This window comes from Hyaena hyaena, unplaced genomic scaffold, assembly GCF_003009895.1.
Source record: "Hyaena hyaena isolate Hyena2069 unplaced genomic scaffold, ASM300989v1 scaffold_131, whole genome shotgun sequence".
Classification (NCBI taxonomy): Eukaryota; Metazoa; Chordata; class Mammalia; order Carnivora; family Hyaenidae; genus Hyaena; species Hyaena hyaena.
Window position 1 is genome coordinate 740409 of NW_024080761.1, and position 24080 is coordinate 764488.

General features: G+C 45.7%; 1 protein-coding gene across 1 annotated transcript in view; it reads left to right on the forward strand.

The window, feature by feature from the left end:
- The window catches only part of LOC120235393 (signal-regulatory protein beta-1-like), a 30162-nt gene extending 9535 nt beyond the window's left edge, over positions 1–20627 (forward strand). Inside the window, exons 2-6 of the mRNA XM_039237705.1 lie at positions 7830–8189; positions 12673–12993; positions 13576–13917; positions 19165–19272; positions 19778–20627. Coding sequence (XP_039093636.1) covers positions 7830–8189; positions 12673–12993; positions 13576–13917; positions 19165–19272; positions 19778–19797 — 1151 coding nt within the window. The 3' untranslated portion in view covers positions 19798–20627. The remainder of the gene's footprint in view (positions 1–7829; positions 8190–12672; positions 12994–13575; positions 13918–19164; positions 19273–19777) is intronic.
- The last annotated feature ends 3453 nt before the right edge of the window (positions 20628–24080 follow it).

Genomic DNA, 24080 nt, shown 5'->3' on the forward strand with positions numbered 1-24080 from the left:
TCCCCCCCCCCCCCCGCCTTGTGTCTCCAGTCCCAGCCTGATTTTATCTTCCCCAGTTCACACTCACGCTGTAAGGTTTTCTCAGTGGACTCTGTCTCCTTTTCCTCCCAAACTCCTGGATTCTGTAAGGGTTCCTATGGCTTCAGGCCTTCTCTGTGTGAGATATGGGGGCAAGTGAAATGTACGGAGCTCCCTACTTTTCCGCCATCTTGCCTCCCCCACCCACTCATGTTCTGTCTCAATCTGTCTCAAAATAAATAAACACTAAAAATTTTAAAAATAAAATAAAATAAACGCACTTGATTTTTGACTTTTGATATTGACTTTATTTTTCCTCTAAGATTTTATGTAAACTCGAGTTAGTTAACACCCAGTTTAGTCTTGGCTTCAAGAGTAAAATCCAGTGATTCAGCTCTTACATATGATACCCAGAGCTCATCCTGAAAAGTGAACTCCTTAATGCCAATCACACATTCAACCCATTCCCCCTGCCACTTATCTGCCCTCCAGCAACCTTCAGGTTGTTTTCTGTGTTTAAGAGTCTCTTATGGTCTGCCTCTCTCTCTCTCTCTCTCTTTTTATCTTATTTTTCTTCCCTCCCTCTATGTTCATCTGTTGAATTTCTCGAATTCCACCTATGAGTGAATTCATTTGGTATCTGTGTTCCTCTGACTGACTTATTTCACATGGCATAATACTCTAGTTCCATCCATGTCATTTCAAATGGCAAGATTTCATTCTTTTTCATCACTGGATAGTATTCATATACATTATATTACAGTAGATAGGATGTATATTATATGCTATATACAGTATACAGTATGTAGGTTAGTATATTATATGTATATAGTATATATACATTGTATACACCACACCTTCTTTATCCATTCATCAGCTGATGGATATTTTGGCTTTTTCCATAACTTGGCTATTGTTGAAGTGCTGCTATAAACAATGGGGTTCATATGCATCTTCAAATTAACATTCTTGTATCCTTTGTATACATACCTAGTAGGTGCAATTGCCGGGCCATACGGGTAGTGCTATGTTTAATTTTATTTTAGGTACCGCCATACTGTTTTCTAAGGTGGCCACACTAGTTTGCATCCCCACCAACAGTGCAAAAAAGTTTCCCTCTGTTGTTTTTCTTTCACAGTTTTTTATATATAGTACAGAGATACTAGCCCTTATTCTGCTAGTTTCTGGTTTATTTTTCCTCTTCTTTTTCTGATTTCTCAAAGTGTATAGTTATTAATCGATTTGTGATCTTTCCTCTCTTTAAATGTAGGCATTACAGCCATAACCTTACCTCTAGAGCTTCTTTCACTGCAGATTGTAGGTTTTGGCAAGTTGTGTTTCTATTTTCGTTCATCTCAAAGTGTTCTCTAAATTCCATTGTAATTCTTTTTTGCTTAGCTTTTGACTTGTTTAGAATGAGTTGTTTTAGAAGTAAATGTGGAAGTACAAGAGGCTCAGAGGACTCCCCTCAGACGTAACTTGAATCGATCTTCTGCACGACATATCATCGTGAAAATGGCCAAATACAAGGACAAAGAGAGAATTTTGAAAGCAGCTAGGGAGAAAAGGGCCCTAACATACAAAGGGAAAGCTATCAGAGTGGTGACAGACCTATCTACTGAAACTTGGCAGGCTAGAAAGGAATGGCAGGAAATCTTCAATGTGATGAACAGTAAAAATATGCAGCCAAGAATCCTCTATCCAGCAAGCCTGTCATTCAAAATAGAAGGAGAGATAAAAACCTTTCCAAATAAACAGAAATTGAAAGAATTTGTCACCACGAAGCCAGCCCTACAAGAAATCCTGAGGGGGATGCTCTGAAGGAAAGGTTGCAAGGAACAAAGATACCAGAGACACCACCACAAACATGAACCCTACAAAAGATACAAAGACTCTAAACCCACATATTTCAATAATAACACTGAATGTAAATGGGCTGAATGCTCCAATCAAAAGACATAGGGTAGCAGAATGGATTAAAAAACAAAATCCATCAATATGCTGTCTACAAGAAACTCATTTTAGACGGGAAGATACCTTCAGATTAAAAGTAAGGGGATGGAGAAATATATATCATGCTACAGGAAATCAAAAGAAAGCCGGAGTAGCGATACTTATATCAGACAAACTGGACTTTAAATTAAAGACAATCACAAGAGATGAAGAAGGGCACTACATAATAATTACAGGGTCCATCCATCAGGAAGAACTAACAATCATAAATGTCTACGCACCGAATATGGGAGCACCTAAATATCTAAAACAATTAATCACAAACAGAAACAAGCTTATAGATAAGAATGTGCTAATAGCAGGGGACTTTAATACTCCGCTTACAGCAATGGATAGGTCAACCAGACAGAAAATCACTAAAGAAATAATGGACTTGAAAGACACATTGGACCAGATGGATCTGACGGATATATTTAGAACTTTACATCCTGAGGCCAGGGAATTTACTTTCTTCTCAAGTGCGCATGGCACATTCTCCAAGATAGATCACATACTGGGACATAAAGCAGCCCTCAATAAATATAAAAGAATAGAGATCATACCATGCACACTGTCAGATCACAATGCTTTGAAACTTGAAATCAATTACAGGAAGAAGTCTGGAAAACCGCCAAAAACATGGAGGTTAAAGAACACCCTTCTAAAGAATGAATGGGCCAATCAGGCAATTAGAGAGGAAATTAAAAAATATATGGAAACAAATGAAAATGAAAACACAACAATTCAAAATCTATGGGATGCGGCCAAGGCAGTCCTAAGAGGAAAGTACATTGCTCTCCAGGCCTATTTCAAGAGATTAGAAAAAGCACAAGTCCAAAATCTAACAGCTCACCTAAAGGAGCTAGAGGCAGAGCAACAAGAACGCCCTAAACCCAGTAGAAGAAGAGAAATAGTAAAAATTAGAGCAGAAATAAACAACATAGAGACCAAAGAAACAATTGAACAGATCAATGAAACCAAGAGTTGGTTTTTTGAAAAAGTAAACAAAATTGACAAACCTCTAGCCAGGCTTATCAAAAAGAAAAGAGAGAGCACCCAAATAGACAAAATTATGAATGAAAATGGACTTATTACAACCAACCCCTCAGAAATACAAGCAATTATCAGGGAATACTATGAAAAATTATATGCCAACAAATTGGACAACTTAGAAGAAATGGACAAATTCCTAAACACACACTCACTACCAAAATTCACACGGGAAGAAATAGAAAACCTGAACAGACCCATAACGAGTGAAGAAATCGAATCAGTGATCAAAAATCTCCCAACAAATAAGAGCCCTGGACCTGATGGTTTCCCTGGGGAATTCTACCAGACATTTAAAACAGAATTAATCCCAATTCTTCTCAAGCTATTCCAAAAAATAGAAGTCGAAGGAAAACTCCCGGACTCATTTTATGAAGCCAGCATCACTCTGATTCCCAAGCCAGACAGAGATCCAACAAAAAAAGAGAACTATAGGCCAATATCCTTGATGAATACGGATGCAAAAATTCTCAACAAGATCCTTGCAAATCGAATCCAGCAGCATATCAAAAGAATCATCCACCAAGATCAAGTGGGATTCATTCCTGGGTTACAGGGCTGGTTCAACATTCGCAAATCAATCAATGTGATCCATCATATCAATAAAAGAAAAGATAAAAACCATATGATCCTGTCAATAGATGCAGAAAAAGCATTTGACAAAATACAGCATCCCTTCTTAATAAAGACTCTCGAGAAAGTTGGGATAGAAGGAACCTACTTAAACATCATCAAAGCCATCTATGAGAAGCCTTCAGCTAACATCATCCTCAACGGGGAAAAACTGAGAGCTTTCCCCCTGAGATCAGGAACACGACAGGGATGTCCACTCTCACCACTGTTGTTTAACATAGTGCTGGAAGTCCTAGCATCAGCCATCAGACAACAAAAGGAAATCAAAGGCATCAGAATTGGCAAAGAGGAAGTCAAACTTTCACTCTTCGCAGATGACATGATACTCTACATAGAAAACCCGACAGACTCCACCAGAAGCCTACTAGAACTGATCCAAGAATTCAGCCAAGTTGCAGGGTACAAAATCAACGTACAGAAATCGGTTGCATTTTTATACACCAATAATGAAGCAACAGAAAGAGAAATCAAGAAACTGATCCCATTCACAATTGCACAAAAAACCATAAAATACCTCGGAATAAACCTAACCAAGGATACAAGAGATCTGTATGATGAAAACTATAGAAAACTTATGAAGGAAATTGAAGAAGACACAAAGAAATGGAAAAACATTCCATGCTCATGGATAGGAAGAATAAATATAGTTAAGATGTCATTACTACCTAAAGCACTCTACACATTCAATGCAATTCCAATCAAAATTGCACCAGCATACTTCTCAAAACTAGAACAAACTATCCAAAAATTTGTATGGAACCACAAAAGACCCCGAATAGCCAAAGTAATACTGAAAAATAAAACCAAAACGGGAGGTATCACCATCCCAGACTTCAGCCTCTACTACAAAGCTGTCATCCTCAAGACAGTATGGTATTGGCACAAAAACAGACACATAGACCAATGGAACAGAATTGAGAACTCAGAAGTGGACCCAAAAGTATACAGCCAACTGATCTTTGACAAAGCAGGAAAGAATATCCAATGGAAAAAAGACAGCCTTTTTAACAGATGGTGTTGGGAGAACTGGACAGCAACATGCAGAAGAATGAAACTAGATCATTTTCTCACACCATGCACAAAAATCAACTCAAAATGGATAAAGGACCTGAACGTGAGACAGGAAACTATCAACACCCTAGAGGAGAAAGCAGGAAACAACCTCCTTGACCTCCACCGCAGCAACTTCTTACTTGACACATCCCCAAAAGCAAGGGAATCAAGAGCAAAAATAAACTGTTGGGACCTCATCAAGATTAAAAGCTTCTGCACAGCCAAGGAAACAACCCAGAAAATTAATAGGCAACCAACGGAATGGGAAAAGATAGTTGCAAATGACATATCAGATAAAGGGTTAATATCCAGAATCTATAAGGAACTCACCAAACTACACGCCCGAAAAACAAACAACCCAGTGAAGAAATGGGCAGAAGACATGAACAGACACTTCTCCAAAGAGGACATCCAGATGGCCAACAGACACATGAAACGATGCTCAGCATCCCTCCTCATCAGGGAAATACAAATCAAAACCACACTGAGATACCACCTCACGCCAGTCAGAGTGGCTAAAATGAGCAAATCAGAGAACTCTAGATGCTGGCGAGGATGTGGAGAAACGGGCACCCTCCTGCACTGTTGGTGGGAATGTAAACTGGTACAGCCCCTCTGGAAAACAGTGTGGAGGTTCCTCAGGAAACTAACAATAGAACTCCCTTATGACCCAGCAATAGCACTGCTAGGAATTTACCCAAGGGATACAGAAATGCTGAGGCATAGGAGCACATGTACCCCAATGTTCATAGCAGCACTCTCCACAATAGCTAAAACATGGAAAGAGCCTAAGTGTCCATCAACAGATGAATGGATCAAGAAGATGTGGTTTATCTATACCATGGAATACTACATGGCAATGAGAAACAATGAAATCTGGCCATGTGTAGCAACATGGATGGACCTTGAGGGTGTTATGCTGAGCGAAATAAGTCAGGCAGAGAAGGACAAATATCATATGTTTGCACGTATAGGAGGATTAGGAGGAACTTGACGGAGGAACAAGGGGGAGAAGAAGGGCGGAAATGGTGGGGGAAAGGGAGAGAGGCAAACCATGAGAGACTCTTGAATGCTGACAAAAACTGAGGACTGATGGATGTGGGGGGAAGGGGGGATGGGCATGGAGGAGGGCACTTTGGGGATGAGCACTGAGTGTTATGTAGAAACTAATTTGACAAAAAACTATTTGTAAAAAAAAAAAAAAAAAGAATGAGTTGTTTTATTTCTATATGTTTGAAAATGCTCGATTCCCGGTTCTGTTTTTTTTTTTTTTTTAATTATAAATAGTTTATTGTCAAATTAGTTTCTGGTTCTGTTTGGATTTCTCATTTTATTTCACAAACGATATCACCATTTCACTGCCTGAAAAGACTTTCTTCCAGGTTCCAGTAAGTTGCCTACTTCTCAGCCTGTGTAATGATGACTCACACAACAGGTTTTTTTTTACAGTAACTGCTTTTGGATAGAAGTCTGGGGATACATATGTGGTAGAGAGAACAATGCCCCCCCCCAAGAAGTCCATGGTATAACACCCAGGACCTGTGAATAATTTTGTCTTATATGGCAAAAGAGATTTTGCAGAAGTTATAAACTGAAGACTATTTTTTTAATGTTTTATTTATTTCTGAGGGAGAGATAGCGAGAGCAGGGGAGGGTCAGAGAGAGAGGGAGACAGAGAATCTGAAACAGGCTCCAGGCTCTGAGCTATCATCACAGAGCCCAATGCAGGGCTCGAACCCACGAACTGTGAGATCATGGCCTGAGCTGAAGCCAGGCACTTAACCGACTGAGCAACCCAGGCGCCCCAACTGAAGACTATTAAATGGGGAGATTATATCCTAGATTATCAAAGTGGCCCAAATGTATTCACAAGAATCCTTCTAAGAATGAGGTAGGAGAGTCAAAGTTAAAGAAGGACAGGTGACAAGAGAGGCAAGAGTTTGGAGTGACTGGAAGAAGGGAAAAGGATTATGGGCTGCTCCTAGAATTTGGAAAGATGAAGACCATAACTCCAGAAGAAACGAAGCTCAGCTCACCCTTGATTTTTACCCAGCCACACAATTTTGAAATTCTGACCTCAAGAATTTTAAGAAAATAAATTTCTGTAGGTTTTGACATTAAGAGCTTTTAATTTTTATTTAAATTCAAGAGAGTTAGTACATAGTGTAATATTGGTTTCAAGAGTCGAATTTAGTGATTCATCACTGACATATGACACCCAGTGCTCATCAGAACAAGTGCTCTCCTTTGTACTCACCCCATTTAGTCCATCCATCACCCACCTCCGTACATCACACCTCAGTTTGTTCTCTATCATTAAGAGTCTCTTACGGTTTGTTTCCCTCTCTCTTTTGCCCCCCGCCCCGTCACAATGGTGCTCTGTTTCAGATGTAGTACACACACACACACACACACACGCATGCACACACACCTTAAGCCATTAAGGTTTTAAATAATGTGTTGCAATAGCATTCAGAAACTAAACTGATTATGATGTGAGAAATAAACCCAACAGATTTTGGAAAGAATGTTTTACTTCTCATTCAAGTACATGTTTTTTGCGTGTTGAAAGCTCTGCCCATCACTGCCACTCAGTTATCCAAGCTGATGGAACAAACCCCAGCATGTGCATGTGCTTGTGGAGAAGGGAAGTCGATCCATAGAGGGTTCTGGAAGTTAAATGCACAGCCCAGAAAACTAATCCATCACTGTAACTCACACACAATGGTCTAAAGAAGTCTCATGGTCCTACTGATGCAGGGGTTCAGAAAGTGTAACACCAGAAGGGGCCAGACGGTAGACATGCAGAGTCATTTGGGGAAGCACGGGGCTTTCAGAGAGGGCTGAGGCACTCCCTCCTGCCGGGTGCCATTTCACTTGATCTCTCTGTGGTTTAGTGTCCTCAGCTGTAATAGGGTCCCGTGTTCCAGGCTCATCGTGTGGGTTACCTGCCGTATACATGCAGCGTGCTGAGCTCAGGCTCACTCACGGTGTGCACTCGGTCAGTGAAAGCTGTTGTGGATAAACATGTGAGAAGACAGGATCACACAGGATGAGAAACACCTGCTTTGTGTTCCCTCCAGGTGTGGCAGGTGAAGCGGAGCTGCAGGTGATCCAGCCTGAGAGGTCGGTGTCTGTGGCAGCCGGAGAGACGGCCACTCTGCGCTGCAGTGTGACCTCCCTGCACCCCATCGGGAAGGTGGAGTGGTTCAGGGGGACGGGGCCAGACCGGGAGTTAATCTTCAGTTTCCAAAGAGGATACCACCCACCGTCTCGAGTAATAAATGTTGCAGACGCCACAAGGAGAAACAACACGGACTTTTCCATCCGCATCAGCAACATCACCCCAGCAGACACGGGAACCTACTACTGTGTGAAGTTCCAGAAAGGGACCCCTGATGTGGAGTTTAAGTCTGGACCCGGCACCCAGGTCACCGTGAGTGGTGAGTGTGGTGTGGGCCTCCTTCATCCCCTGGTTGTGACAACAAGTCAGTAAGGATGCCTTCTACTGTCTGAGCAACAGATAAGGATCAACTGCTGTTATAGGTGCTCCTTAATCAACCCCTTCCATGGATCAGGAAAGTTGAGGCCTGGGGAGGCTGTGCTGTTTGCTCAAGGCCCCTCAGCTGGTAAACACTGGAAAAATCTGGACCCTCAGTCAGCAGGCTCCAAGCTCTTCATTTTTCCATTCCTACCAGCCCTCTGGTTCCAGAATGAGGGACAGAAGGTCTGAGTGACCTGCTCAGTCACAAAGACTCACCTCACCCCTGTCTCCAGATAGCACCTACATCGATGTGGCCAGTGTTCTCTCTACTCAGCACTTACTAAGCATCTGCTGTGTGCAGACTCTGCTCTGGGTGCTGTGGGAGAAGCAGGAAACAAAATAGGCAAGGCCTCCTCACTCATGAAGCTTACGTTCCCCTCCCTCCTGTGAGGACAAGTGCACCCAGCGCAGGGAGAGGGANAAGGCCCCTCAGCTGGTAAACACTGGAAAAATCTGGACCCTCAGTCAGCAGGCTCCAAGCTCTTCATTTTTCCATTCCTACCAGCCCTCTGGTTCCAGAATGAGGGACAGAAGGTCTGAGTGACCTGCTCAGTCACAAAGACTCACCTCACCCCTGTCTCCAGATAGCACCTACATCGATGTGGCCAGTGTTCTCTCTACTCAGCACTTACTAAGCATCTGCTGTGTGCAGACTCTGCTCTGGGTGCTGTGGGAGAAGCAGGAAACAAAATAGGCAAGGCCTCCTCACTCATGAAGCTTACGTTCCCCTCCCTCCTGTGAGGACAAGTGCACCCAGCGCAGGGAGAGGGAGATGAATTTCCTTATAAACAGCCAGGATATCACAGGGAAAAGAGACACAGAAGCCCCGGTTACTCTGCCGCCCCTGGTAGAAGAGATGCCAGATGTTGGTCACTTCCTGTGTGTCTGGAAAGAAAATGTTCCTGTGATTCAGGGACTGACTCTCACAGTAGCAACTGAGTCTCCTCATACCCTCAGACGTAGGGAGGAAAGGTGGCTTGATCCTGATTATGCGGGTATTACAGAAGGTCCCAGTGGTATGTCCCTTGCCTGGTCACCACAGCTGTATGAGGCTCCACCGCCAGGCAGATCTGTATCGTCTGCCCACCCAGATGATGCCCTGGAAGATAACGGATGGAGACAGAGGAACCAGGGAGGGCCTCAGGCCACACGCTGTGTCTTCATCATGGCATTTTCTCAAATCACCAGTGGGGAGGGGCCACTTCTGCCACTTTTACAGGTGGGGACACTAAGGCCAGGGCACCTGACCTCAGCGGGCAGAGGTGCCAAGATTGAAACCCAAGCAGCCTGACTCACAGCCCTGCTCTGTGCCGTCACTGTGCTGGTCATAGTGGAGAGAGCCCCAAGTCTCTCCTTGAAAACCTTGCTATGTTCTTTTCTTCAGTAGTAAGTGTTAACAAAAACGAGTCCTTGGAGGAGGTGGGGCTAGCATTACACCCCGGATCAGACAGACACGAAACGTCTCAAGAAGTGTGAGCCTGTTCTTCTAGGACACGGCTACACATACGGAAGAACATCTGGAGTCTTTCCCTGTTGTGGGATGTTGCTCCTTGGTGAGCAGCCTGGGGAGAGTGGCGGGGGCCTGTGGAGAGCAAAGGGGTCCTCACAATCCCAGAAACACCACCCAGGAACCCCATTCGAGGCTCTGCAGACAGAAAGTGACAGAGAGCTCCGTGAACAAGAGTTCATTTTCTAGACTCAGCTCTCCAGATTCCATCCATTACCTCTTTTGCTACAGGGTCCGCAGCCCTGGGCACCTGCAGGGACCCTTCCCAGAACTGCCTGCAGTGGAGAGTCCCAGAGGGAAAGGATGGTGGCAGTCACTGTTGGCTCCAGAAGATGGAGCACTTGTTCTGTTGTGACGAGAAGGCTGGAGGCCACCATAAGTCCCCCTGGGATGCAGTTGGGGGAGAGGAGCAGCCCCTTGTTTCTCTCAGACTCAGCCTCCTCACCTGTAAAATGGTCATAATCGCAGACTCCTCTTAGGAGAGCAGGAAGGAATTGAGGGGCTCTTGTGCATACCGGCATACAGTAGGTGGCCCCAAATCCAGATGTTACTTCCCGGTTATGACAAAGCTCCCTTTTCTGGGTTCCGTTTCCTCACCTGTAGCACAGGGATCATCGCACCAGCCTTGGCAGGACATTAGGGGGACACAGTGAGCCATCTGAGAGGACAGACCCTCAGTGAGCCCTGAGTGCCCCTCCCAAGCCTGTCTGATCCTGGGCTAGTCTCAGTGTCTCTGAGGTCCTCTGTGTCCCATCTGTGCCGTGGAGATAATCGGGCTGCTGGTCAGGGGTCTGAGGTTTGGAGAGATGGTCCAGAAAGCCCCAGATGTGGGGGGTAGGTGATTCTTGAGTGTCGACATGCAGCAACTGAGAGCGTGGCTGATCCTACCCACTAGGCTCCCAACCAACTCTGCCTTCCTGACTCTATGACCTCTGCTGAGTCATCCCACACTGGGCCCTGTGTCCTTGTCTGTCTGTGACCACACGACCCACAGAGCTGCTGCAGGGACTGAGTGTGTGAATGCATGAAAGGAGCTTGCAGCAGGGCTTGGCACATGGTCAGTGTCTCATGAATGTTGGGGACACAGCAGCACCTCCAGCACAGTGCAGGCGCGGGATGAAGGAGCTGAGAGGTAGGATGGGTCAGCCTCGCATCAGGGGCCCAGGACACTTTTGACACAACTAATCACATCCCTTGTCCCACTAGGGGTGTCTGGACAGCTGACCTTTGTACGACTTGACTTACACTAGTGACACTTCCTTCCAATTTCCTCAGTATGTTTGATGTGCTTTAAAAAGGAAGTTATATATTCACAATTACACATAACTGTAATGTGTGCCCTCTGCTGACCGTTATAGAAGGTATTGGGAAATAACGACACATTGGATGGGAGAAATGCTCTCCCATTCGAGTCACTGATGTGTTTGCTTCCAGGACACAGGAGCGCTTCCACCTGCTCTTAAGAACTTAACCACCAGTGCAGCCCCTCTGGAAAACAGTGTGGATGTTCCTAAAAAAATTAACACTAGAACTCCCCTATGACCCAGCAATAGCACTGCTAGGAATTTACTCAAGGGATACAGGAGTGCTGATGCATAGGGGCACATGTACCCCAATGTTCATAGCAGCACTCTCAACAACAGCCAAAACATGGAAAGAGCCTAAGGGTCCATCAACTGATGAATGGATCAAAAAGATGTGGTTTATCTATACAATGGAATACTACATGGCAATGAGAAAGAATGAAATCTGGCCACGTGTAGCAACATGGATGGAAGTCGAGGCTATTATACAAAGTGAAATAAGTCAGGCAGAGAAAGACAGACACCATGTGCTTTCACTCATATGTGGAACAGGAGAAACTTAACAGAGGACCATAGAGGAGGGGGAGGGGGAGGGAGAAAATAGTTAAGGAGAGGGACAGAGTCAAACCATAATAGACTCTGAAATACTGAGAACAAACTGAGGGTTTATGGGGGTGAGGAGAGGGGGAAATGGGTGATGGGCATGGAGGAGGGCACCTGCTGGGATGAGCACTGTGTTATATGGAAACCCACTTGACAATAAACTATATTTAAAAAAGAAGCAGAAGAACTTAACCACTACTGATACCTCAGCACTCAGTGATCTTGGTTTTCAACCCGACCCTGACCCAAGAGAAGAACGCAGATTCACTAGAACAACCCTCACACTCCCTCTCTGACTCAGGAATAGCGTAGATTACACCAATGGAATATTGTGGAAAGTTTGAAAAATTGAGTAAATTCATAAATTCTTGAGGAGAAATTCAGGCAAAATTAAGTTTAGGATGAAGATAGATCTGACTTTATTTTGGTTCTGAGAAGCATTTTCAGTGTTAACATTCAAAGCAAAACTGTCTGCATTGCGTGCCTCTCACTCCCACACAGGAAGGAGAAAGGCTGGCTGTCCATCTCACAGGGGGGACTGGGCTGTGTCACCCCACACTTGCAGGTGGCTGGGCACCAGGTGACGGCTGTCGTGGGGGTCCAGGTCTCACTAGCTCCATGTCCCCACCCCTGCACCTACTGCTGCACACGCTCTCCAAAGACGGGAAGGAGTTAAGGGAAGCAGCTCAGAACGGTGGAGACCAAGAGTGACATCCACCAGAAATGTCCTTCCTGTGCCCAATGGGTGGGAAGTCCCCTGGCAGGGACGACAACGGGGACCTGGAACTCAGGCTGGAATTGCCCGTGGGCCCTGCCCCCGACTCCTGGTCAATCTCTGACCCCGCCCTCCCAGCACTATCAGAAGGGCTGAAAAAGAATCCGTGTGACATTCTGCACAGTGTCACACACCTGTCGTTGGGGACGATGACCACGGTCGTGCTTACTCGTCATAAATGCTTCTCTCGTAGCCAAACCCTCTCCCCCCGTGGTGTCGGGCCCCACGGCCAGGGTCGCGCCCCAGCAGCCAGTGAGCTTCACCTGCGAGTCCCACGGCTTCTCCCCCAGAAGCGTCACCCTGAAATGGTTCAAAAACGGGAACGAGCTGCCAGCCTCCCGGACCACCGTGGACCCAGAGGGAGACAGCGCTTCCTACAGCGTCTCCAGCAGCGCCACGCTGGTGCTGGCCCCGGGGGACGTCCGCTCCCAGCTCATCTGTGAGGTGGCCCACGACACCCTGCAGGGGGGCCCTCCTCTTCGTGGGACGGCCAACCTGTCCGACACCCTGCGAGGTATCTGCCCGTCACCCCCAGCCCAAGCCCACGCCTGGCCCCCAAGTCTCCCAGCCTGCCCCTCCCCCACTCTGTGCTCCCAGCCTTCCACCCCCTGGATCCTGACTCCTGACAGACCCTCCCCATCACCGGGCACCCAGAGTCACAGTCACTCCTACTGTTTTATATGGCAGATTCCAGGTGAACCCCTACCACAAGCCAAGAACTGTGCTAGGTAGTTTCATTACCTTCCCATAGCCATGCTATTGGGAGCACCTCCTGTAATCTAACCACTATATGCTTGGTGATTTCATGTATTTTGCTAGTTATTCTATTCCAACTGCATGCCAGGGGCTCTGGATCTTGATTTCATTATTACCCTAATGGGAGCTACCAGTCCTTGAGCACCTACTGAGTACTGAGCAGTGTGCTTAGGGATTTCATTCACATGCAAACACTACCCTCGCTGTTTGAGCACCTGCTGCATGCCTAGCACTGTTCTGGGTGATTCCCTTGCTGTGTGGGGGGAACTAAGATCTCAAGCCCCTCCCCAGTGATGTGTCTGTTTCATGAGGTCAGAGCTTCTGCTCTGTGCTGTTTCAGTTCCACCCACCGTGGAGGTTGCCCAGCAACAACTCGCGACAGGGGACCAGGTGAAGGTCACTTGCCAAGTAAAGAAGTTCTACCCCCAGCACCTCCAGCTGACCTGGTTGGAGAATGGAAATGTGTCACGAACAGAAACGGCCTCCTTGGCCTTGAACCTCATAGAGAACAAGGATGGGACCTTTAACTGGACGAGCTGGCTCCTGGTGAACGTATCCGCCCACACGGAAAATGTGGTTCTCACCTGCCAGGTGCAGCATGACGGGCAGCCCGCGGTCACCAAAAACCATACCCTCGTGGTCTCTGCCCAGCAGAAGGACCAGGAAACATTTGTAACCCACGGTGAGGCTAACATGCTAACTGCTCTGGCGCTTCAAATTTTGTTTTCTTTTTTCATGAAAAAAAGCAGTAATCCATGCCTATTATAGAATAATCTAGAAGTCTATAGTTATAAAGTAGAATTTTGATATGAGCTTCCCTCCCCGTAGTCCACACACCAGTGTAAGATTTTGGTACATAGCTTTTTTTTTTTAAATAGTTTATTGTCAAGTTGGTTTCCATACAACACCCAGTGCTCATCCCCACAAGTGCCCTCCTCCATGCCCATCAGCCCCCTCCCGCACCCACCCACCTCATGGGGTACATAGTTTTTTAGAGATTTCGAAATAAACATGCATTAGAGAAAGAAAGAAAGAACAGCTGGAGGGAGATGCTCCTGTTGCAAGCTTCCTGCCTACTGCACCTTCACCTAACAGGACTTTCGACACCATGCCAGGCCAGCCACCCCCTCCTCTGTTCTTTCTCTGTTCTTTCTCTGTTCTTTCTCTGTTCTTTCTCACCTTGGCCTGACATCTATCCCTCTTACATTTTTCTATCCTCACCCCCGGCACCTCTCAAATTCTGGAAGGGAATCTTGAGGATGGAGTTTTGAGTCTGGACCAGGCTCCCAGGAGACCCTGGGTGCTCATAGCACAAGCCACCTTTGTCCCTGCTCCACATTTATTTGATGCCAACTCCAGGTCATTTCTGATATTCCTGCTTCAACCACCCAGGGAGCTTGTAATTTTACAGAAGGGACTCAGGGAGCAATGGGGGACAGATGGTGAAGATGTCCTGCCCTTAGTCCAGCTGATGGGCTAAACTAGACAAGGGATACCTGTTCCCTGAGGACAGAGACCACCAGCCTGTAGAACAAACATGTGTTAGGTATAACAGCTGGGCATTCTCCCAAGGACCTTTGGGGTCCCCTTTCTATGACCAAACAGTATCTTATTTCTCTCTCATGTAACATCAGGAGGAGTTTGAGCCATGTTTCCAGGACTCTTTGCTCCAGAAGACCTTTCAAAGGCCCATTTGCTTCAACATACCCTAGGACTTAGTCCTCATTGCTGGGTCAACACTAGGTCAATGAGTCCAAAAATCTGCCAACTAGGAGAGTAGAGTTAGGAAGGGGAGAACAACTTCTCTTAAAACTAGAGGTATTGCATGATTGTGTCCAATAATGACTTTGTCATGGATGCACATCCAGTTGCAAATGCAGTCCATAATTGTGTGGTCATGTGATTAATGACTTTGGTTTTTCTACAAAACCAATACCATTACACACTTTGTAAAATTAACAGTAATTCCCTACTACCAGCTAAAATAGGACCTATATTCAGATTTTCCAAAATGCCTTCTAAGACTTTATTTTGTGCACCAAACTTGGATTTATTTCATCTCTAAGTGCTCGGAGGACATTTTCTGTGAAAACACAAGGAACTACACAGTTTTCTGTTTTTATATGAAGAGAATCTGAATAGCTAGGGCCATTCAAAGTATTCACTTCAAGTTGGATGCCAGTAGCAGACTTGCTTTTAAGGAAGCTGGTCCATTTTCTCTGAGTTGTCCAATTTCTACAAATAGAATTCTCATAATACTAACTTGGTATCCTTTTGATATCTGTAGGGTCTGTAGTGATATCCTATGTCTTTCTTGATATTAGAAATACTTCATTTTTTTCAATGTCAAAAGTGCAAGAATTTTTTCAATTTTATTCATCTGTTCTACAAACTCACTTTTGTTTTATTAAATTCCTCTATTGTTTGTTTTCAACTTCATTGTTTTCTCTACTCTTCTTTTCCCCCTGTTCTACTTGCTTTGGGTTTATTTTGCTCCTCCTCATTGTTTGAAATGGGAGCTAGGATTACTGATACTAGTCTTTCTTTCTGTGAATGACACACCTGGGTCTCCTTCTGAGTCCAAGGATTCAGTAGCATGGAGCCAGAATATCTAGTGCTGTATTCTTCCAGACTGCAGGCGTCCAGCCTGCCTGCCTCCCACTTCCACCTTTCAGAGTCCTCCTATTCTTGGACCTCATGTCATTTTCAGGAGTCAGTCTTGTACTGAACCAGGAGAGCAGGAAGAGACACATCAACACCACCTCTTCTGGACTGGATTGGGCTAGGATTTTCGTCTTTGGCCTTGCACTGGAGCTCATACTAGGGATGTTACTCCTGGTGCTTCCAGTGTTCCTGAACTAGCAAGCTTGCTAGTGTGCTAAGACTGGAAATGAATATAAAGATAAAAAGGATAGAAGAAAAAAAAACAAAAAAGACCAAAAAAACAAAAAAAAAAAAAACACTAAAAAGAAAAACAAAGAACTAAAAACAAAAATAAAAAAAAAAAAAAAATAGAAAAAAAAAAAAAAAAATTTTAATAAAAATTAAAGATTAGAAGAAATTTAATAAAAATAAAAATTAAAAAAAATATGATTTCTCAGTCTAGAATAACCAGCTATGTTACTGAGGTTGGATAGCTGGTTTGGGCATTTGGAGGAGAGAGTTCTGAGTCCTCAGATCATTCAGGTTCTTCTTTCAGGATGCTAAGTTTGCCTGTCCTGGTTTTCCTTCTTCCGTTCACCACTCAACTTGGAAACAGCACCTCTTCCATCTTTTTTCCTTTCCCCCAAACTTATGCATTTTAAATCATTCCGACTTCCTTTATGCACATCTGTCTTTTTAAAATGCCCCTGCCTCCCTGTATCAGGTTCCTATTGCTGCTGTGATAATTAGCACACACGTAGTGGCTTAAAACAACACACATTTTTTTCTTTCATTTCTAGAGGCCGAAAGTCTACAATGAGTTGGCAGGGCTGCATTCCCTCTGGGGGAACTATGGTAGAGTTGTGTCCTTGCTGTTCCACTCCTAGGGTCCTGTTCCAGACTACCCTCTGCTGAGGTCAATATGCCTCCTGCTCCCACTCTCCTGCATCCCTCCTTCACTTGTAAAGGTCTCTGTGATTACATTGGCTCCATTTTGAGCACCCAAGAAAATGACCCACTCAAGACCATAGCTAGTTACCACACAGTCTACCTTGTTATGAAAGAGACCACATACTCATGGGCTCTGGGAGATCTGGGCCAACCATCTTAAGTCAGGCATACTTTGAAACTATTTCCTATGATCTGTGACCTGATGTGCAAGACACATTTATAATATATTCTCATTTAAGCTGGATTTCATATTGGCACTTGGAATTCTAAAAAACTCTCGGGCTACATGGCTAGCTGCCCTTGTCCTCTTTGCCTGCCCTTTCCTGTGGCTGGTGAGGACCGGCAGTGGCATAAGGGATTGTGCTTTTGGATTTGGTGATTTTTCTCTTTTGTCTCCCAGAGATTTTGCAGTTTGGGATTGCTCTTCAAGGACTTCTGAGAGCCAGGTTTCCATAGACTTTCTTTTCCTTTTATTGGCTTTTCGCTGCATTCAGAAGCTGTATTCAGAGCTAAGCAGCCACCTTGTCCTCAGCAGACCGTGTACTCAGTAGTACCCCGAGGGCTTTGAATGCCTTGTCCCCAAAGTCCCTGTCCCACATCTCAATATGTATCTCCTATGTTTCCCCATTGACCCCTATTCTGGCAGAACAGGTGCACTAAAGCTGAGAGTTCAATCCTTTGTAGCACTGATACATTTATACTTTTGTTGGATGCAAATACATCGTCAGCTTTTCCTGCCCTCTAAATCTGACACATGTGAGTCCACACTGTTGCCCAGAAGTCCTCTTTCACACTAGACCTTTCAAGAGATCAATAGGTCTTAGTTTTGCATAGTCTTTCTCTGAAGGGATGATGCTCAGCAACTGTCGTCCACCCCATAGTTCTTATAATGACCAACTGATATCCAGATTACCAGGCACTCCCATCCTCCGCTTACTCCATCCCAGGTCACCGCTGGGAGGTGTTAGCAGTGACCATAGCAAGCTGGGACCTTCCCCTGTTCCTCTGCCCACCAGGCAGGAGACCGCTTGCCAGCCAGCGGACTGAAACCCAGGTCTATACCTGCACATGAGACTGGGTTTCCAGACCCCTCGCAGACCAACTTCACAGGTCACCTGGATTGGGGAGCATGCTCTAAATCATATGAGCAGGGAGAAAGCTCACTGTGGTGAGGTGCCTGATTCACAGGTATGAGTTAGGAAAGGAGGCAACAGTGGCAAAGGGAGATATTGAACACAATGCAACACAGAAAAGTCACACTTGCACAGAAAACAGGCAAACTGGACGTCATTTTTTAGTTTTTTAAATAGCGCAGAGGGACAAACCTCTGTATAACAACTTCTTCTAGTCTTCTGCTGCACACCACCCTTTAGAAGTAGGTGCAAACATGTGAAATGCAGCTCTTTCAACTGAGAAAAAGTCCAAAGGGCCGCCCAGCTGAGAGCTGCTGAGCTCCAACATTCCAGGGGTAAAAATGTTGGGCCTTTGCTCCTTTCTCTAAGATTATTCCATGTGTTTCAAAAACGTATTTTAATTTCTTGATGTAAATCTAAGAGCAAAATCCAGTCCTTATAAAAAGGCAAAGAATCTGAAGCTGTCCCTCCAGATCCAATGATCTATGTGCAACAGAAGGAGAGTACCTGATGTTGGCACTGGGATTCTGGTGGTCTGAATGGTGTTTGAAGCCCCTCCCACATTTAGACCCCATATCTGTTCGTAACCAGGGTATTCTCTGACCAGCAGGTCTTGTGAGGTCAGGCCAACCTGAGGGCTCCCTCAGCATTAGAACTTGGGGTTGTAGAGGCTCCCGTGCAGAACAAAGAAGGGGATTCATGCACTGTGCGATGTCACATGACACTGTCCTCACTCTACTTGAGGCCACACTGACATTCGCCCCTATGACCCTGAGAGGATGGACTTACCCCGGTCCACACACATGGTCTCAGATTCATCCTAAGGGACAACAATGAGGGATTCCCCATTCACCTTGTGGCCCTCTGTAAACTATGAGCCTGGTCCCTCATCTGAAAGAGGATGGAAGTCTTGCACCATAGGGTGTGGAGACCAAGTCAATAAAGCTCACATACATGTTACTGAGTGCTCAGGTCTCCACCCCTTCCCTCAAGAAGGACACATGGTAGCCTGAGAAGGGATAAGGGTGATGATGTACTTCTTACCCTGAGATCTGCTTAGAGACTCCAAACAGGGGAGATTCATGAGCTTTAGAGCACTGATGGGTCCAGGTCTCCTCAGATGGAGTAAGTGGAGGCCCTAGACCTCCAGAGTGGACTCATGGATCTCTCTCTAATGTTCTGTCCTGTCCCTTCATTTCCAGATCGAGAACTGTCCACTCCACTCCTGGTGGTTCTCTTCCTGGGCCCCAAGCTGCTGCTGCTCGTCACTGTCTCTGCCATCTATGTCCACAAGAAGCAAGGGATTGACTGTGAGTTATGGACGAGGAGGGCAGGGCAAGGCCCATCCCAGAAGGAGCCAGTTCAGTGGGAGGGGCAGCCTACAGGTCACACAGGGTCAGCGCCCACCTGGGGTTAAGAGCAGGTGACACACCTCCCTTTATGTCCCCTGGAGCCTCAGGGATCCCTCTTGGAGGTTCCCAACTTCCAGGAAGACTATTGGGTTCTGTAAGAGGTGGATGGAGTCAGGGACTTTGAAAGGATGTACACAGAGACCTACAACTTCTGGGAAGGGAGTGGGCTGAATGAGTGACAGCTGGGTGGGAAACCCCGTGGAGAGCATCTCTAGATTCTTTGGGCACAAGGAGTCCACAGTTAGCAGAATGCTGACAGGTGCCTGCTGGCTGCTCAGAGGACAGCTCCCGCTCTGACCCTCTAGGGGACAGATTGAAGGGGTTTGGAAGGGGGATTGGGACCTAGGGAGGAAGGCTGAGGAGGCAGAGTCCATGTCAGGGGCTGCCTGTCCTCTCACAACAGGTGTCCCAGGAGGAAAATAGCACCAAGGACATAGGAGACATGTGAAGAACATTTCTGGAATGGTGAGAAGATCATGAAATGTGAACATGGGTCCATAGCTCCTCCCTTCATCCCCTGCTACAAGCCACCCTCAGTCTCTGCTGCCTCCTTCATTCCATGAGAGGCCCAGCCTAAGACAAGAAACAACTAGAAGCTTCCACAACTCTGCCCCAAATGCCTTCTTCACCAGAGACCCACCTGCCACAGTTCCTTCTGCTCCTTCTCACCGTTCTTTAGACCCCATATTCATTCCTACCTGAACGGGTCTTCATACCTGGGTCTGAGCAGGGCCCATGGGAATGTCTTTGGAGACTTACACATGGATATCTCACCAGAATGTGAGAAACAAGTCTTTGTACAGACACCAGTTTATCTCTCATCCATTTCCTGGGGACTGTGGTCATGAACTACACAATCAAGTCCATGCTCTCATGGGTTATTCCTGCCAACTCCCAGACTCCCTAGCGTTGCTAAGGTACTTCAATCCATCTTGAATACAAATGAATCCCCTCCTGGTTTCAAGGGAAAAGCAAGGATTCTCATCCCATTTGCCAATCTGTCCTACTCCTCAAACCCAGAGAGAAGATTTCCTCCTCTCCCTGTGATGGGAACACTAACTCTACTATCACCTTCGTCCTTTTTGGCCCTCTGCTCACGTACACGTGCTGGAGGTCCAGAAGTCAGGAACCTTCCTTGATTTCCTTCTTTATATCCTATATTTAATTCTGCTTTCATAATGTATGTCCAGTAACCAGATGGTGTTACACATTCTATGCTTGGACAGAAAAAGAAGCCTTATTTGTGATGCTTATCGACTTCTGTGGTGCCGATACACCCAATGTGGCCAATTTCAAGCTGCCAACAGTTATATAACGAGCTTGAAAAATTCCTGAAAAGCTCTCAGGTGCGAGTGCAAGCTTCCTCCCTCACACCAGTGAGCTCCACCCAGAACCTGCACTCTGCTCACTCCTGTCCTGCTCCCCCGTCCCAGCCAAGAATATCCCATCTTGGACCATTGCTATCTCTCTAAAGGCTCTCCAGTGTCATCCACAGTGATCCAATGGAAGTGGAAGTCAAACCGTATCCCTCCTCTGCTTCTTCCCACTACAGATGTGCATGCCTCAGTCTCTCCCTCTTTCAAGCTCTTCTCACATGTCAGTCTATTAAATACACCTTCCATTAACCACCCACATAAAATAGCAATTCCTGTATTTCACACAATCCCCACAGCTCATATCCGAATGAACCTTTCCCTAGAACTTAAGATCGGCCAACATGATAAATGGAGACAGTGCTCTTCTGCACGGTGGTGCAGGACCGAAACAATGATGATGGACCTGAAACCATAGGAAGTGATCTCAATAAGCAGAACAAAAAGTTCACATTTTTTCTGTGAATTTTAGAATCTTTGATCAACACATTGGAAACCCTCCAACTGACACTTATGGATGTATAGGGACATGAAAAGACAGTAAAACTATGATTCATTTGGTAAACGGTCATCTGAAACAATAGAAAGGGTGAAAGGCCAAGTGGGGTGCCTGGTGGCTCAGTCATTTAAGCGTCCACCTCCTGACTTGGGCGCAGGTCATGATCTCACAATTCATGGTTTCAAGCCCTTCATTGGGCTCTGCCTGAAGAGCACAGAGGCTGCTTGGGATTTGTCTCTTTCCCTCCTTGGTTTGCTGTCTGTCTCTTAAAAAGATAAAAGAAATAACATTTTAAACTTTTTAATTTAAAAAAGGAAAACTTGAAAAGGGAATGGTTTTTTTAAAAGACTGATCTAGAGAAATTTGCAGAGTGCTTGCCTCCTTGTAACTGCACAGTTTACAATAAAACAAATTCTCTGTTATCTCACTTATTTCTCAATTGGGATCAACTTCCAACATTATTGCACTTCCAATGCTGTGAACTCCTTACAACATATTTGTGAATATTTTCTGGTGTCACTTCTTCTGGAACATTTTCATCCACCCTACCCCCCTCCCCCTTCCTCGCACCATCCTGAGGTACGTGGTAAGCTTGCTTTCACTCTGCTGCTCTGCCTGCATATCTAGACTCTGAAAACCATACCCCTGCAGCATTTCCATGAATGTTACCATGGCTTCATGAACCCCACTCACATTCGCTTCGAACTTCACCTCTAGCCTCATCTTTTCTCGATTCTCCGGCACATTTTCAGCTTGGTGCCCATTCCTTTTCACCATTTTTTCACTTTTATACAATGTCACCTGGTTTCATTGCAGGGAGACCAAAAGTCAACACAACCACTCACTTTGCTATTGTGGTAAAAAAACATCACAACCCCAATATCCTGGCACCTTGATCTCAGACTTCCAGGATCTGGAACTGTAGGAATTGGTTCCTATTGTACAGGGCATCCAGCTTATGGTGTTTTATTACAACAGCCCAACCCAATACAAAATCTAATAAATTATAAGCTTTGCTTAATGATCATGTACCAATATTGATTCATTATTTATAACAAATGTAGCATACATAATGTAAGACATTAATAAGAGAGGAAACTGAGGAGGGGCAAGATGGCGGAGAAGTAGGGGGCTCCGGACCTGCACTCACGCCCAGGCATCACACGGAAAAGATCTGAGGCCATCGGAAACCGTACCACACCCAAGAGATTGGGAGAGAAAGGACGCAGATTCCACTGAGAAAGCCTTCTAACGTGAGTGCGAACTGGGGAAGTAAAAATCGGGCCTGGATTGGAGACTGGAGAGACGGGCCACCCCCTCTGTGGGGAGTGAGAGGGGAAAAAGAGAGTCCAAAACAGAAAAACCTCCGCTCGGGGTGTAGAAAATCTTTGCGCACAAAATACCTGCGCGTCAGGCCCCTCCACTCTCCAAGTCGACCCGGAGGGGCTTCGCTCTTGGTTTGCTTCCTTGTGCGGGCGCCTGGCTGGCTGGGAGAGGTTGCGCGCCTGCAGCCATTACCCTCGAGGCGGGCCTGGACCCCCAAGGAGGCGCGTCCGTGCTCCTAGCTGGCTGGAACTCTAGAGGGAAGGCAAAGCGCTAAAAACTGGCAGATGTGACCTCGAGTTCGTGTTTTGGGTGATTGAGACACAGAGGGAACTTGATCTCCTCACTCCAGTGGGCTCAGCGCATCGTCAGACAAAGCCCCCTGCCCCGCCCAGGCCCCCCAGCCCCACTCGGAGGAGAAAGGAGCAGAGGCTTCTGGCTCCACCCCCAGAGCCAGCCTGGAAGTTTAGAATCGCCCTGAGGGGAAAGCCAGGGGATCGCCTGAGGCAATTTCAGCGGGGTGCTTGGCCTAGGATTTGGAGGCTGGAACTGGCCTGGGTTGAAAAGCGCACAAACTTTGGCTGAGCCTCTGGCTCAGGAAGTTTACACGCCTATAAAAGCGAGGTGGAGCACCACCACTCTCCTCCCTACAACTTCCAGGCAGAACTCCCGCCTGACTCATTGGATCACACCACACCCATCCCTGCTGAGAGCTGCCCTCCTCCCTTTTCCCCCTTTTTTTGTGTGTGTTGTTTCTGTTTCTTTTTGTTTTGGTTTGGTTTTGGTTTTGGTTTTTTTTCTTTTCTTTTTTTCCACAGAACACTGACCTGATTACCTTTGGTCACCGGTGTACTTAAACAATCAAATTTAGTCCATTCTGTAGATGTAAATTCTACACCTCCCGACCTTTTCATCTCTTTCTCTCAGGAGTAATTAGACTATATAGTTTCTCTGGATAATACCAGCATTGTTCTCTCACCTATCCAAACATATTCTACCCTTTACCTCTTTGAAAAAGCTTCGTATCCCTTCTGCCTGTTCATTCTATTTCCAGTTGGGCCTCATCCCACCCGGTCTTCTCTCTCCTTCTCTATGCTCTTCAACCAGCACTGCATACACACCGCTATTTAACTGTAGCTGGAAAATCCGGTTATGTGCTTGAAACATTTCTTTGTCCATCGGTTTTCTTCTTTTTTCCTTTTCTTTTCTCCTTTTTGACCCTTTTATGTATTTTATACTCCCTATTATTCGCCTTCCCTCCTCCATCTTTTCTCTTAACTTTTTCGTTTTCCCTCTCATTTTGCATGTTAGTTGAATTAGCCTGTGCGTTTGTGTGCTCCTGCTCCCTGTGTGTTTGTCTGTCTGTTTTCTTTTCCAGGGCTACCTCAAGAAACAAGCCAGAGTACACAAGGTGGAGAGTCCCAAATATCACTATGAATAGGAAAATAAAATAACCAAGGTCCCAACAAGAGAGACCAGGGGATACCATTCAAAAAACACTCTCTGAAAGG